This window comes from Pinus tabuliformis, chromosome Q, assembly GCF_031772625.1.
Source record: "Pinus tabuliformis cultivar Carrire ecotype Pingquan chromosome Q, CPIR1, whole genome shotgun sequence".
NCBI lineage: Eukaryota > Viridiplantae > Streptophyta > Pinopsida > Pinales > Pinaceae > Pinus > Pinus tabuliformis.
The window spans coordinates 582,979,074-582,996,313 of NC_142296.1; the positions used below are offsets into that span (position 1 = coordinate 582,979,074).

The following is a 17,240-nucleotide window of genomic DNA, read 5'->3' on the forward strand; positions in this document are numbered from 1 at the left end:
TTGTCCTAGGTCTAAGAGTCATTGTTATATATTGAAGACCTCAATGGGCACATTAGCCTTAGATCAGATACTCCATTTATCCATTAGCCCATTAAAATTCTCTTAATCCATAAGTAATCACATTAACCATGATAGTAACTGATGAAAGAACATCAAATCTAAATGCAGGGAGACAAGCCAAAACAAGAGAGCACCATATTTGGCGAATGCTAGGGAAAAACCCCAAGATGGGGAAAACCCTTTGATCAAATCTTCTTATTATTATATCAAATGTGCAGCACAGAGAGAGTACAATCACATAAGTCAAAATAGGTTTCTCAAATCACTGAGCGGCAAATCTGGTTGATGTAGCTTACAGCCTGGTTAGAGTTCCAAGAGGTTACTGAGCAACCTTCTCCCATTGAGCTGCTCCTATAGGTGACCTCTTCCAAGGATTCAACAATGAACAAGGGCTTGAGGCTTCTTGACAAGGTACCCTTCAGCAGATCTGAAATAACAATGACATGAATCTGCACTCACACAAGGGTAACATCCTATGATTATGCTGCGGCCTGCTTTCCTTGACTGCGGCTGAAGTAGAGGACTCAAGTTAGGTCATTCGACCTCTCTAGAAGAGCTTTCAATCAGCTGCTGTAATAGAATTTCCTGCAGCCCAAACCAGAGTATAAGAATATGAAATATTAGACCTCAAACTCACCTTTATTCTGGCTGCCTGATCTGATAGAGAAGCTGCACTAGATCAGTCCATCTATCCTTCACTCAAGCTTCCCTAGGACTGCGGCTCTTTTTCACAGCAAATTTGCACCCAAAAACTGTTCCTCAAGAACCTTGACTTCCTTGCCCCAGGCTGCCTCTAACTCGCTGTCCAAATCGCAGAGCAATTCTTGATGATGAATGTAAGAAATGAGGTTGTAGGCACCTCAATATATACTAGTCGATGGGGAGTTGAAGAGATGTGACTATTGGGTTTGTTGAACCGACATATGGATGAGGCTGACCTTGATAATATTTGTGTGAGAGAATAAATTCAAAACCCCTTTTTACTTGTCCAAATTTGACGCTCTTTAAATCGATTTTGGTCCTCTTGGAAAGAGGAAATTAATGCTGCAATTATCTTCCCCAAAGGAGCTGTCCAAAGTGGAATTTGGCCCTAGTTGCCAATTTTAACACATTTCATATACTACAACAACCATACATTTCGTTATGCATTACTCTTCCTATATCACCTACGGCTCCGCTCCATAGCCTTAGAAATCTTATTTAAAGATACACTTGAGTTGGAGGGGAGCCAACCTAAAAAGAGAGAAAGAGCTACTAAGGTGATAGTGGGTAGCATTGAGTTGCACAAAAATGAACACCCTAGTGCTCGGGACTTTACACTTTTGCGGGTGCCAGATTTTGTCATAATAGGTAGAAACCCCACTATGACAAATACAAAATGCAAAAAACAATAATAGAAGAAAAACAATATGTCACATCCCAAGCAAAACACGTCAAAATGGTCATTTAAAGCAGGGAAGTGTGAACAAAACAAGGACAAAATATTCACTTTAGACTTACTTTTAACAGCCCCAAACTACATTCATGAAATGTTGGGACTTCATGCATTGACAAACAGGAAGTGAAAAGACAAATGAGTTAATCAAAAACTTCACAGCAGTTATTTAAAGAAATAAATACTCTCCCAGACTCTGTCAACAAATTCACTTCTCTAAATGAAGACATCGTCTTCTCTTCGAGGAGAGATTTATTCTATTCGATATTCATAGATAAATTCTAGTACGTCTTCGCTTTAGCTTAGCCTTTTCCTTGGTGGAGAAGAAAGGCATTGCTCTTTAGTTAGGTTTTGTACTTAAAAGGTGTTGTGAGTCCCGTTAAAGACACAATATAGCTCTTGGTGATGTTTTTTTCCATCTCATGTTAATTTTATTCCTTGCCCATGATAAGCTTCACATGTTTTGTTGTTTAAAGCATGAAAGTGTAAGTTAAAGCTAGGGTCTATGATCTTTGTGAACTCAGGATGCATTTTAAGAAAATATCTTATATGGAAATACTTTTACATATCATCCAATCTATTTTATCATGCATATGTCAAGTAAACGATAACTTTGACTTTAAGCATTTTCAGTGAGGTCAAAAAGGGTGAGTTAAGGCCGTGTGTGGGAGCAGGTTAGATTATTATTCCTTACAAAACTACTCAGCAGAAGATTTCTTAAAAACTTCGAGAAATGCTCAATGTACATGCCAATCAAATGGACATTAAGGGGTGTGTTAGAATTGCTGAACATTTAAGTATTAGGGCTTAGGTGTCCTCGGGTCATGTAAACAATAATGTAATGTATTTTTTTGTTATTGATAGTGTTTGTAACAAAATCATTTAAGTTATGATTATCTTGGGAATTAGGGCAACCACCATAATAAGGGGTTGAATGAGGCATTGCCACTATTATGTAGGCAATTTATATTTAATAACTAATCATCTGAGTATTCTTTTTCTCAATCATCTCTCTCCTCCCGTTAAATTTGAAGTCCCTGCAAAACTTGTTTTTGTTATTGAATCACAGAAGGCAATGTCATGTCTTTGGCACCAAAAAGCATTTTGCCTAATGCAAAACAAACAAATAAACATATGAATTAAAACATTTTAATATATACTCCAACTTAGACTAGGAATATTAAAGAGATGTCATTCTAAGCCATATAAAAGTAAGCGATGCTGGAGAAATCAAAGGTTTAATAACTTCACCTCAAGCCTGGACACATACTTCGCCCATATTTCTCGGGGCCAAAACATGCGTGGCGCTGGTATCTCATTTATATCTTCCAGGTAATCTCTAATAATGTTTGTTTTCTGCATGTACAATGAAAACTATTCAGAAATATTGACTACAATGACTACATGGAACAAAAAACAAAACTTTACTCCTGTTATATATAGAATATTAAAGTAGACAATAAGACAACCAATTCAAATGCTCTACCTGAAGAAACAAACCCATTGAATTTGACAGGGAATCTGGCTGAAGATCCTCAAGCTGAGCTGCATGAAAGAGTCGTGACAAACCGAATCCAACTAGTCCTGCGACATAATGGCAATATTCATCATAGTCCTCCACTGATTCAACCTGCAATTCAAACAACAAAGCACTTACTCAACAAATAAATGGAAATTATCTATTGAATTGAAACTTAAACTCCCAAATTCCTAAAATCAAACCGGAGCCTACAGATCCAATGGCACAACAGATATCCGTATTGTGCTTCAGCTTCCAAACCATTTTTTCAAGAAAAGTACTGATATTTTGAAGTGTGTATGTGTTTATTAGAATGATAACAAAATAAAAGCCTTTCAGCTGCATGTATATCACATCAAGTGATTGGGAGGAAACGGGTGCCAGTGGCCACCATTATCTTTCTACCATGGTCCAACTACCTACTGGTGGAATGTGATCATGGTCACCATGGCCCCATTACATGCAATTCTATGAAAGACATGAAGGTTGCTCAATCTCCATGACATGGTTTAAGCATGCAGAACTCTTTTCAGATGAGTAGCATTAGAAAACAGAAATAGGAATATACTTAAGAACACATCATCCACAAGCCTCTCATCCTATAGTCTGATGGCCTCTCTCCTTCCAATAATGATGAAGGCCCCTACTAGCAATGAGACCAACACAAGTATATTGTAATGACAAGAGGATAAGGATATTTTAAATTACCAAAATATGTTTATTCTGCTGGTTTAAGACAAGATTTCCTTTTATCTATCTATAAATAGCGAAACTGACATAGGAGATGAATGTGACTGGTAGCCAGTCTGAATTCTATTGCTCTGAGAAAGCAGAACAGAATGAATGCAATTATATTTTGGATAAAATACAAACATGTGTATGCAGGGAAGGGACTTGGCACCATCAAGGACAATGGAACACACGAATTTAGCAATTGACAGCCATAATATATATTTTATTAATAAATGAATAGATGATGTTTACATTTTGTGGGAGGCCCTGGCTATATACTGCCTTGGGTGCCTCTTGGTGAATGGGCATGATCTTTGATCATGCCCTTTGCCTAATAACTTATGAACTAACTAATTTTTTATATAACATTGCCTTCCTCTCAAAAGAATGCTTTGTCCTCAAAGCATACATAACGACGGATGTTGCTGACAAAACGCTTTAGTCTCCCAAGAAGCTTCTTCTTCTGGTAAGTCCCTCCACTTGATCAAGTATTCCTTGATTACACGAGATCAAAGCTTCTTTTCTCTGGTAGTTACGATACCTTCTGGTTCTAAAATGACCCTTCCTTCATCATCTAGGGATGTGTTGACCTCTACTGGTCAACTACCCATGCAGTACACCCCCCTTTTCTTTGCAAAAAGGGGCAGCACCTGATCAGCGTGTCCGTGCCATCCAGCAGTCATCAACAGCTTGATCATCTGATTGTAAACCCAGTCTGCATGTATTAATTGTAAATAATCTTAGCAGACATGAGTCATGTATGTAAATTTGCCTAGGTGGACCTAACTTTCTAGTGGTAATCTACGTCCCGGAAGGTTTTTCGTCTCACCGATCCACGGATCGGCAGAGTTTTCCTTCAAACCTGACCCCAAAGCCGGGATGGATTTTGTCATTAGAACTTTAGGAGAATCCTAGTGTGTTGATCTGCTAGATTATAGTTGTGTCGCAGAACTGGGTGTTTTGTGAGGGTCTGTATTAAGTGGGTTTGTCCCCTTGAGATGTAAATTGTAAAAAGTCATCATGAAATGTGTCTTGAGGGTTGAAAATGTTTTAAATCCCCTCGTGAGTCCTAAGTCCTAGGTCCTAGGTGATGTTTCCAAAGGCTTAGTTCGATGATCCATTTAAAAAAATGAAATAAAATAATAAAAAAAAAAATTTAAAAATTTAAAAATTTAAAAAATAATAATAAAATAATAAATAATAAAAAAAAAATCAAAATTTAAAAAAAATGAAATAAATAAAAAATAATAAAAAAAATTTAAAAATTAAAAAATTAAAAAAATAATAATAAAATAATAAATAATAAAAAAATTTAAAAAAATGAAATAAAAAAAAAAATAATAAAAAAAATTTTAAAAATTTAAAAAATAATAATAAAATAATAAATAATAAGAAATTTAAAAAATTTAAAAAATAATAATAAAAAATTAATTGAATAAATCGACGGATGAGATCAAGAGATGTCTTGATCTTCATCAACGGTCGAGATCATTTCTACATGGATCATTCGAACTAGCCGTTGGGATCATTTCCTTTATATAGGGTCTTAGGTGGTCATTTCAGATTCATTCGATCTGTGAGTCAGATACTGAAGAAGCTCTCTTGTAAATCTGTTTCTGGTTAATAAAGGAAGACTTTGGGGTCCATATCTTGCTGGTGTTACTCTCTTGGAATGCTGTGAGATCATTTCATTTTCTGCATATGTTATTTTCAGCCATTAATAATAGCTTTTCGTAGAGTATTGTGAGCACAGGTATCTTGTTCACTTGCTGGGGTTTGGGTGCTGTTAGGGTTTCTGAAGTAATGGCAGGTATCTCCATTACTGTTTGAGATCTAGCAGCATTTTTGCCCTCTTTGTTGACGGTTGTTTTGAGCTGTGCAGAAAACATTTTCTGAAGGAATTTTGTAGGCGTTCGGGGAAGTTCTCGGCTGAACCAGCCAACTCCCGCAAGCGTTTTTTGCTGAGCCCAGTTGGATTTGATCCTGGATCTATCATTCGGTTTATTTATTTGATTTGCATGAGAAATTTTCTGAAGTTCTTCACAGTGACAAATCTGAAATTTTCGTTTCATTAAAATATTTCCGTTCTTATTGCTGAATCTGGCTGTTAAGGGGCCAAATCTGTAAATTAATCAGTTGTCTTAGGGTTTCAATTTTCTCTGATCTAGGGTTTCAAATTTTTTGCTTTATGCAGTTTTTATCAGGGTTTAGGGTTTTTAGGTTTCATTTTATCACATAAAAAATTTGGAAAATCATTTTTGCCAGTTTCAGTTGTTTTTCATGTTATATCTTAAGATCTGAATTTTTCAAGTCGAGATGCGAATATGATATCTAGTTAATGGTCTAGGATTCTCGTGGTGGTTTAAAGCATTTATCTTTTTTCAAAATTCTCAGTCGCTAGATATCGTTTGGTTATGTGATTTCGCTGATACCTTTTGATGACAAATGATTGTTGTTCACGGTTTATTTTTCTATATCTAACAAGTAATCATTTTAACAATAATCTCTTAAGGCACTGGTCTGCTCAATTAATCAAATCATTTTAGTGCTTTTTACATCGTATCTCGTGTCTCCCAACCAACTGGTCGACAGTTGGTCTCATTCATCTCACAGGGACTACCCCCCTTAGCCGCGGGAGACAGGCTTAAACGGAGGGATCGGGGATCAGAGTGACAGCCCCCGGTCTGAGCGTTGTCGTGTCAATCCGCGCGACAACATTTTTTGGCGCCGCTGCCGGGGACTTTGTTTTCTCGGCATTTCAACGACTTTTCATCATTCATCATACATCTTTCTATCATTCGTTTGAGCCGGCAACGACAACATTTTTTGGCGCCGTTGCCGGGGATACCTTTTTTCGACGTTTCAACGTCAATCATCCTTCTCATTTCTTATCTTTTTATCTGGCCCGGCAACGCCAACATTTTTTGGCGCCGTTGCCGGGGATACTTTTTCTTGGTGTTTTCAACGACTTTTCATTCATCTTCTCATCTCTCATTTGAGCTGGCAGATTCGACCTTTAAGGTTATCATTTGGATCTTTTATTGCCTTATTTTTCGCCATATCATCGGTGTGTTTCTTGTTTGGGTGGCGACTCCATTTTCTTATTTTTTCCCAAACAAGAAGCCTCCCGCATATCTGTTGGTTGATTACTTCTTGGATCTTAGAATCAGTTTTATTGTTCAAGTGGCGACTCCACTTCTTTCATCTTTTGATTTTCTTGAGCAAAGAGCTAGTTCTATCATCCATATGATCCCTTATTGTTCATCATGGATTATTCATTTAAACCATGTCGTTTTACTCACCGTCTCCATGATCTTCCGGAGGAGGCCATTCCTGAATTACCTATTTTTTCAGATGGTGATCCAATCGCTGCTAAAAGGCATCTAGACTTGTTTATTCGCTTCATGATCATATATTGCAGACCCCCTCAGTTTAGTCATGGTGATATCAAAATGCGTCTATTTGTCCTTTCTTTAGAAGATGATGCTTTGAATTGGTTTAACAATTTTCCTAAGGATTCTTTTACTTCTTTAAACGACATTATAAATGCTTTTGAAGATAGATATGGTTATCCAAACAGCGTGCCTTCTGCCTCTAAAATTGTGCGACAGAAAGACGATTCATCATGTCAGAATGTGTCATCCATCGGAAATATTGCAGTTCATGATAGTGAAAAATCAGGGACAAATGACAATGAAAGGGAAGAGCAAAAGCAAATTTTACGAGATCTAATGATGCTGGTGAGAAATATGGAAATCAATCAAACTAATTATGTCAATGATGTGAAAACTTTATGCACCCATCTGGAAAAACGTAATAGGGAGTTGGAGGTCACTCAAAATCAGCATGCTAAGGAAATTGAGGCCATGAAAACTAAATATGAAATAGAAATTAGAAGCATGCAAAGCAAGATGTCAGTCTTAGAGGAAAATATGGTGACCATGAAAGCTGATCATGATAGGGAAATTGACTCTATGCAAAATAAGTTATTCACTATGGATGAGGAAATGACTATCATGACATTCAATCATAATAATCAGTTGGCTGACATGCAAGCGAATCACAGAGAAGAAATAAATTTTATGCAGCATTGCTTGATGGACATAAAGGGAGGGAACAATAAAGTGATAAAAGACATGGAAGAACACCATGCCAGACAAATCAATGCTTTGAAAGTTGAACACTCTAGTCGGATGGATGCCATTAGAATACAGGTTCAAAGGTTTCAGCAATTGGAAAATGAGAGAAACCAGGGAACATCAACAGACCAGGAGCCTTCTCATTTGTTGCAACAAGCTCCATCTTATTATGAGGAGGTTATTGATTCGATTGAAAGATGGTTAATTGAAGGTGATCCGGACAGACTTAAGAATGATAAAGATCAGATGCTGGCTAAAGAAAGACATATCATGCATACTTCATCTGATAGTTTTGAAACAGAAAGTTCCAGGTCATCAGTAATTAAACCAGCCAGAAAGAAAAAGCGCAAGAGAAGGAAAATGAGAAGAAGATTTGACGCATCAGACGGCCGTGAGCAGCTTGATTTTCGGATAGGAAAGAGTCCTACCATATGCAGAATTGGACATGGCACATCCGACAAGCAGCCGACAGATTTGCCTGAAAGCAGGCAAATGCTCAGTATGCACTATATTGAACACATCTGATGCCGTAGGGCATCCTTTGTATCGTATTTCTAACCCTACTCCTTGTCTTTTCAGCATTTCATTTCTGTTTTTAGGATTAGATTTACTTTTCATGTTATTAGTTAGTTAATAAATGAAGAGCTTTTATCTTTCCTGTGCTTAATGTATATGATGATTTTGGGCGGACGCTACTTATATTTTGTTGTGTGTTGCATGGATGCAGATTCTGGATTCTCACATTCCTGCAAGCAGCAACGTGTCCCCAAGTAGAGCCAGATGTTGACCTCTACTGGTCAACTACCCATGCAGTACACCCCCCTTTTCTTTGCAAAAAGGGGCAGCACCTGATCAGCGTGTCCGTGCCATCCAGCAGTCATCAACAGCTTGATCATCTGATTGTAAACCCAGTCTGCATGTATTAATTGTAAATAATCTTAGCAGACATGAGTCATGTATGTAAATTTGCCTAGTTGGACCTAACTTTCTAGTGGTAATCTACGTCCCGGAAGGTTTTTCGTCTCACCGATCCACGGATCGGCAGAGTTTTCCTTCAAACCTGACCCCAAAGCCGGGATGGATTTTGTCATTAGAACTTTAGGAGAATCCTAGTGTGTTGATCTGCTAGATTATAGTTGTGTCGCAGAACTGGGTGTTTTGTGAGGGTCTGTATTAAGTGGGTTTGTCCCCTTGAGATGTAAATTGTAAAAAGTCATCATGAAATGTGTCTTGAGGGTTGAAAATGTTTTAAATCCCCTCGTGAGTCCTAAGTCCTAGGTCCTAGGTGATGTTTCCAAAGGCTTAGTTCGATGATCCATTTAAAAAAATGAAATAAAATAATAAAAAAAAAAATTAAAAATTTAAAAATTTAAAAAATAATAATAAAATAATAAATAATAAAAAAAAAATTCAAAATTTAAAAAAAATGAAATAAATAAAAAATAATAAAAAAAATTTAAAAATTAAAAAATTAAAAAAATAATAATAAAATAATAAATAATAAAAAAATTTAAAAATTTAAAAAAATGAAATAAAAAAAAAAATAATAAAAAAAATTTTAAAAATTTAAAAATTTAAAAAATAATAATAAAATAATAAATAATAAGAAATTTAAAAAATTTAAAAAATAATAATAAAAAATTAATTGAATAAATCGACGGATGAGATCAAGAGATGTCTTGATCTTCATCAACAGTCGAGATCATTTCTACATGGATCATTCGAACTAGCCGTTGGGATCATTTCCTTTATATAGGGTCTTAGGTGGTCATTTCAGATTCATTCGATCTGTGAGTCAGATACTGAAGAAGCTCTCTTGTAAATCTGTTTCTGGTTAATAAAGGAAGACTTTGGGGTCCATATCTTGCTGGTGTTACTCTCTTGGAATGCTGTGAGATCATTTCATTTTCTGCATATGTTATTTTCAGCCATTAATAATAGCTTTTCGTAGAGTATTGTGAGCACAAGTATCTTGTTCACTTGCTGGGGTTTGGGTGCTGTTAGGGTTTCTGAAGTAATGGCAGGTATCTCCATTACTGTTTGAGATCTAGCAGCATTTTTGCCCTCTTTGTTGACGGTTGTTTTGAGCTGTGCAGAAAACATTTTCTGAAGGAATTTTGTAGGCGTTCGGGGAAGTTCTCGGCTGAACCAGCCAACTCCCGCAAGCATTTTTTGCTGAGCCCAGTTGGATTTGATCCTGGGTCTATCATTCGGTTTATTTATTTGATTTGCATGAGAAATTTTCTGAAGTTCTTCACAGTGACAAATCTGAAATTTTCGTTTCATTAAAATATTTCCGTTCTTATTGCTGAATCTGGCTGTTAAGGGGCCAAATCTGTAAATTAATCAGTTGTCTTAGGGTTTCAATTTTCTCTGATCTAGGGTTTCAAATTTTTTGCTTTATGCAGTTTTTATCAGGGTTTAGGGTTTTTAGGTTTCATTTTATCACATAAAAAATTTGGAAAATCATTTTTGCCAGTTTCAGTTGTTTTTCATGTTATATCTTAAGATCTGAATTTTTCAAGTCGAGATGCAAATATGATATCTAGTTAATGGTCTAGGATTCTCGTGGTGGTTTAAAGCATTTATCTTTTTTCAAAATTCTCAGTCGCTAGATATCGTTTGGTTATGTGATTTCGCTGATACCTTTTGATGACAAATGATTGTTGTTCACGGTTTATTTTTCTATATCTAACAAGTAATCATTTTAACAATAATCTCTTAAGGCACTGGTCTGCTCAATTAATTAAATCATTTTAGTGCTTTTTACATCGTATCTCGTGTCTCCCAACCAACTGGTCGACAGTTGGTCTCATTCATCTCACAGGGACTACCCCCCTTAGCCGCGGGAGACAGGCTTAAACGGAGGGATCGGGGATCAGAGTGACAGCCCCCGGTCTGAGCGTTGTCGTGTCAATCCGCGCGACAACAGGATGGAAGCGTTGTTTGCGTTGATTGATGGTTGCCCGGTGCCCTTTTAAGGCAGGAGACATGGAAGACGCTGTGAACACGACTTTTCTCCGGAATGCTTAAACTATATGCAATTTGGTTGATATTTTTATTGATCTGATATGGTCCATAGAACTTTGGTGCCAATTTATTTTTTCCTTTTTGTTTCAAGGACAACTGTTTGTATGGCTGGAGTTTGACAAATACCCATTCTCTGACTTCAAATTCTCTTTCGGTTTTGTTTCGGTCTGCTTGTTTCATCATACGGTTCCTTGCATTATTCAAGTTTTCTTTTAGGGTTTGGACGATTTCTTGGGTTTCTTCTAGTTGGTTTTTAACAGCAGGAAGATTCGTCTGGATGATAGCTAGATCCTTCCATTTTGGAGGTTTGTATCCATACAAAGCTTGGAATGGATTCATTTTTACTGACGTATGATAAGTAGAATTATACCACCATTCAGCGAGATGCAACCACTAAGCCCACTTATTTTGTTTTCTTGTAGCATAACAACATAGGTAGGCTTCCAAACATTTATTGACAACCTCTATTTGTCCATCTATTTGAGGGTGATAAGTGGAACTCATATTTAGGTAGGTTCCTATGTGGTTGAACAATTCCTTCTAGAAATTACCCTTGAATTTGGCATCTCTATCACTCACAATGACTTTCAGAAAACCATGTGATTCACTGATTTATATATATTTTTGCAAAATATTTTAGCGATTTGTTTCGCTGAGTCTGATTTCTTTATTGCCATAAAGTGAGCATATTTGGTGAGTCTGTTGACCACTACGAAAATCTTGTCCTTGCCTTCAGATACAGGTAATCCCTCAATAAAGTCCATTGATATTTCTTCCCATTTCTGATTCGGAATGTTTAAGGGGTGAAGTAATCCAGGTGTCATAATATTTTCACTTTTATTTCTTTGACATGTGTCACATTCTGCTACATACTTCTGAATATCGCGACTCATCCCCTTCCAAAAGAATGATTGATGTGCATTGTAGTAAGTTTTAAAGAATCCTACATGTCCGGCTGACAGTGAATCATGTGACTCCTTGAGTATCTTGGATTTAAACTTGGAGTTTGCATTCAGATAGATTCTTCCTTTGTACCATAGAATATCATTCTTCCATTCAAATTTTGAGTTGTCTGGAAGGTTATTGATTATCACAGTTATTTCTGGATCCTTGGCATACTCACTTTGAATCTCATTAAGCCATTCAGGAACAACAACCGAGACTGCAAGTAATGTTGGTTTTTCGTCCTTCCTAGATAGGGCATTTGCTACTACATTGTCTTTTCCCTTTTTATGTAGTATCTCCATGTCAAAGGCGGCAATTTTTTCAATCCATTTTTGTTGTTCTTCGGAAAGTGTTTTTTGTTGAAGGAGGTGTTGGAGACTGTTATAGTCTGTTTGAATGGAGAACTTACTTCCCAAAAGATATTGTCTCCACTTAGCCAGTGTGTGCATAATAGAGAGCATTTCCTGCTTTCAAAAGCTATTGGATGCCCTTCTTGCATTAATACTGCTCGTATACCGAATCTGGAAGCATCACACTCAATGATAAATGGTTTAGAGAAACCTGGAGTTGCCAATACCGGGGGCATTAGACATAACTTCCTTCAATTCTTCAAAGCACCTTCCTGCTTCCTCATTCCATTGAAAAGAATTCTTTTTTAAAAGGTTTGTTAGAGGTGCAGTTATATGTGCATAGTTTTTAATAAATCTTCGATAATATGCCATCAATCCTAAGAACCCTCTTAGCTTGGATATATTAACTGGTTTGGCCCATTCCTTTATAGCTTTGATTTTATTAGGGTCCACTTTTACGCCTTCATGAGATATGATGTGTCCGAGATATTCTACTTCTTCCTTTCCAAAGGTGCATTTGGATTTTTTTGTGTAGAACTGATGCTCTTTCAGTAGTGTAAGAACTTTATCCAGATGTTGTAGGTGCTCCTTCCAAGTTTTATTGTAAACTAAAATATCATCAAAGAATACTAATACAAACTTCCTATGATATGGACGGAATAATTCGTTCATAGTGGCTTGGAACGTTGTTGGTGCATTAGTTAACCCAAATGGCATTACTTTAAATTCATAGTGACCTTCGTGTGTTCGGAATGCCATTTTTGGTATGTCTTCCAACCTGATTCTGATTTGGTAATAACCTGACCTTAAGTCCAATTTTGAGAAGTATTTTGCACCATGTAGTTCATCCAACATTTCGTTGATAAAAAGAATTGGGAATTTGTTTTTAATCGTTATTTTGTTTAATCCTCTATAGTCAATGCATAGCCTGAATGAAATATCCTTCTTCCTCACTAATACCATTGGAGCAGCGTACGGACTCTTACTTTTCGAGATGATCCCACACTTTAAAAGGTCTTGGATTAATCTCTCAATTTCCGTCTTTTGGTGATGTGGATATCGATACGGCTTGGTGTTGACGGGGTCTGACCCTGCTTTGACTTCTATTGTATGCTCAATTTTCCTGTTAGGAGGCATTTTCATAGGCAGGTCTTGAAATACCTTTTCATGCTTCTGAATTAGATCTTGTATCTCTAGTGACTCTTTGTTGATTATGTTTGCAGATAACATTTCTAATTGGTGACATTGTACTATATAAGCTGGTGCTCCTTTTCGAATCATCTTCATCATCTAAGATGACGATACGATTTGATTCTCTGGTGCTTGGAATCTGTATAACTTGTACCTCTGCCCTTCCTAGTTAAAGCTTATGAATCGTACTTGATGGTTGGAAGAATAAGTGCCTAGGGTTCATAGCCATTGGATCCCTAAGACCACATCTACTCCCCCTAATGGTACAATGAAGAACATGGATTCTAAATTAAAGTCGTGTATATGCAATTTACCCTTATGGCATTTCCCTACCTTTTTAATCTTCTTACCATCAGCTACCATCACCTTCATGTTCAGTAAGGGAAATGAGAAAATGTTGAGTCTCTTTGCCACAGTTGCATCTAAAAAATTGTGGGTGCTACTGGAATCGATGAGAACCACTACGTTGTTCTTCTTTATATGTCCTTCCAATTTTAGAGTCTGAGGTTGTGATATACCTGTCATAGTTGATAGTGACACTTGTGGAATACTTCCTTTATCTAATTCTGGAGAGAGTTCAAGGGTATCTTTTGTTTCTTCTATGTCAGAATCATCACTGTTTGAATCATTAGTTGCTTCACAGTTAGATAGGTTCTTTGATTCTTTTCCTTTTGCACACATATGTTTAGGGTCCCACTTCTCACCACAGGGTTTGCATTTGCCTTCTTTTATCCTTTGCATTTCTACGTTAGATTTTTCACCTTCACGACGATGTGGTGGAACATATCTTGTATTATCCGTATCCACAGACTAGGGCATTCTTCATCTCGAATATACTTTTTCTAGTTTTGACCACAGTATCTGTTCAAATTTCTTTTCAGCAACTTTTGCATTTTGTCTTGCTACTTCTATTGACGTGATGTCATGAAGCTCAAGTTCTACTTGTAGATGATTTTTAAGTCCGAAGATGTATGATTGAATTAGACGAGATTCTGATAACCCAGGTACTCGTGTTGCTAAGGTCTCCCATTCTCGAGTGTACTCATCCACATTTCCTTTTTGTCGCAATCTAATGAGTGTTGAAAAGAACTCTTCTTCTTTTACACCTTGGAATCTTTTAAAGAATGCATCCTTTAATTTTCTCCAACTGATGGTGATTGTCGTCTTCTTCCACCACATATACCAATTATACGCTTCTCCTTCCATTTTCATGGAAGCATGCCTAATATTTTCGTCATCATTGTCGATGTCGTAAATCTCAAATTATTCTTTTGTTTTATTCAACCACGCAATGCTGCATTTTTTGTTCCCATCGAATTTGGGCAGCTCAATTTTTGCCTTTCGATATGTCGCTAATGGTGGAGCAAAAAGAGGGTATTGATTGGCGAATGAATTTGTAACGAATAAAAAAAAAAAGAGAAGTGAAACTGTTATTATTTTAAGATAATAAAGTTATTTTGAAAAGGGGTCTTAATATAAAGAAATACATACATATATAGAGGGCAACAATATAAAGGAGTATTTTTTTAATAAAAGGGTATTCAAGTTTTAACAATCCACATTAAAGGAGAATATTTGAAAAATATATATAGAAGAAATAAGTGATATTTTATAATAAAAATAGCTCCAGTTGACATATTGTTTACATAAAAACATCAAGGCAAAAATGGAGACTAGTAATGAAAGGTTTCCTGAAACCCGTAGTACATGTGTTTGCACACTATTTAACATCAAAGGATCACTCGCAGGAAGAGACATCATAATCTCTATCAGTCCTACTGAAAGAAATAATTATGTTAGTTCTAAATGTGCTAATCAATTGGTGATTCTTGAATCAAATATAGTTGAAACAAATATTTTTGGCAAACAATACGATATAAGCAATCTACACATAAATATTGGAGATTATACTTTTACCTCACAATTCACCGTGAAAACCTTAAGTTTTAACGATAGTGACATTGTTTTGGGATCACCATGGATGAAAACTCTAGGTTCCTTTATTCTAAATACTAAGAAAAAGTTTTTAACATTTTCTTACAAGAAGAAGAAAATAACACTCCAAGATGTTACACTGAAACCTAATTCAGTAACACCAGAAGATATATCGGATATTTCAAAAGTAATTTCTCAAGAAGGTAAAAAGGTATTACAAAATATGCAAAAAGAAATTGACAACATCAATTTTGACAAAAATGAAGAAGTTTCTCGATTTAAAAACCATAGCGAAAAATTACTGTCGCAAATTAAGAAACTTAAGAAGGATAAGAAGTCATTAGAAAACAAGGTACAACAATTTATCGAGAAAGATATATCAAATGTAGGAATTCAAGTTGATGACAAAACAACAAATACTGATCCAGTGAATATGACAACTCAAGAGGAAAAGTCAGTTGAAGAAACGACACACGTAGATGTTGCAGTTCAAACAATGAACATCCCAAGTGAATGTTCCATAACCATTTCAACAACATCTTTGCCAGAAGAAAATATAAAAATTGGCACATGCCCACTAAGGAGAAATCAAACTAAAAAAGTTCCATATCGGCATCCGAATCATGAGAACAAACGAATCAACCATGCTACGTATCGGTACCATTCAGACCAGAAACAACAAACTGATGTTCCATATAATAGTGATGTAACCTCAATCCAGTCTTATGCTGGCAAGTCGCTACAAAATTCCAGTGATCAAAATACTATACAAAAGATTAATTTGGGATGTTTTGATCCCTTCTTAGTGCGAAAATTCTGTTTGTCACTAAGAAGATCATATCAACTTGTATCGACGAAGATGACTGTTCCAAGAGAGAAAGACTTTCAAAGCCGAAAAAGAGATCAAGCTTTTTTTCATCGACAAGCTTTGAGGACAAAGCCTTTTGAGGAAGGAGGCAATGTAACAAATAAAATATATATAAATAAATATAAAATAATGTAAATGATAATAAGCATAAATAATTATTAGTTAAGTAGTAATTAGGTTGAGGAGGCATGTCTAAATGAGACATGACTCTTCATGAAGAGACACTTGCCTGATATAAAAGCAAGCCTCTCGTTCTCATTGTAAATCATTATCATTCTTATTCTTATTCACATATTTAATATAATATTTATATCCTCAATGGATAATTTCATATTCCAAGTCTTTTGGAGTAATTAATTTATAGAAGGAACTTTGTTCGCTTTAGGATTCCGGAGTTGCCTATTTGAAAAAGTCGCGTTACCATTTCCTTGATGGTGCATGGATGATTTTTTTGGAGACTCCGCTTTGAATCTGCTGAATTTGTTGAATCTAATAAATTGTGTTGTTGATTACCTCCATCATCTTGGAGTAGTTGTTCGGGTGTAACCTTCCTCCTTTCACACAAAGTGTTCAGCAACATCATTGTCTGATTATGATTCATTTCGGATTGGATGTGGTTATGCCCGAGCTGTAGTTCTATCTGATTTGTCATATCTTGAAGCTTCTTGATATCGTCGGAATGTTCCATAACCCTACTCTCAAGATCGACTAATTTTTGATTGAAATCATCAAAGTGGCTAGTAATCCTATTCTCTAGATCAATAAATTTTTTGCTGAAATCGGCCATTGACATCAACGACATTGAACGGGTTTGTGGGGGCATATATTTGTCTGCCAACTTAACTTTCTTCCTTAAGTTGACTATTATTTTTCATTAATTATATTATATAACATATAGTTTTTTTTAAACTAAATTAAATAATTAATATCATATAACTATATGATTTAAGTTATAAACCTTTATAGTTATATACCCAACATGACCTTATACGATGTGTAGACGTCAAGGACTGCGACCAGTGTTGACCAAGACTGA

General features: G+C 36.0%; 1 protein-coding gene across 5 annotated transcripts in view; it reads right to left on the minus strand.

The window, feature by feature from the left end:
* LOC149220796 (squalene synthase 1-like) overlaps nt 1–17,240 on the minus strand; it is a 378,056-nt gene that overhangs the window by 136,533 nt on the left and 224,283 nt on the right. For all 5 annotated transcript variants that reach the window (XM_089384909.1, XM_089384908.1, XM_089384907.1 and 2 more), the window contains exons 6-7: nt 2,982–3,125; nt 2,747–2,851 (exon numbers count right to left, since the gene is read on the minus strand). In XM_089384909.1, coding sequence (XP_089241035.1) covers nt 2,747–2,851; nt 2,982–3,125 — 249 coding nt within the window. The remainder of the gene's footprint in view (nt 1–2,746; nt 2,852–2,981; nt 3,126–17,240) is intronic.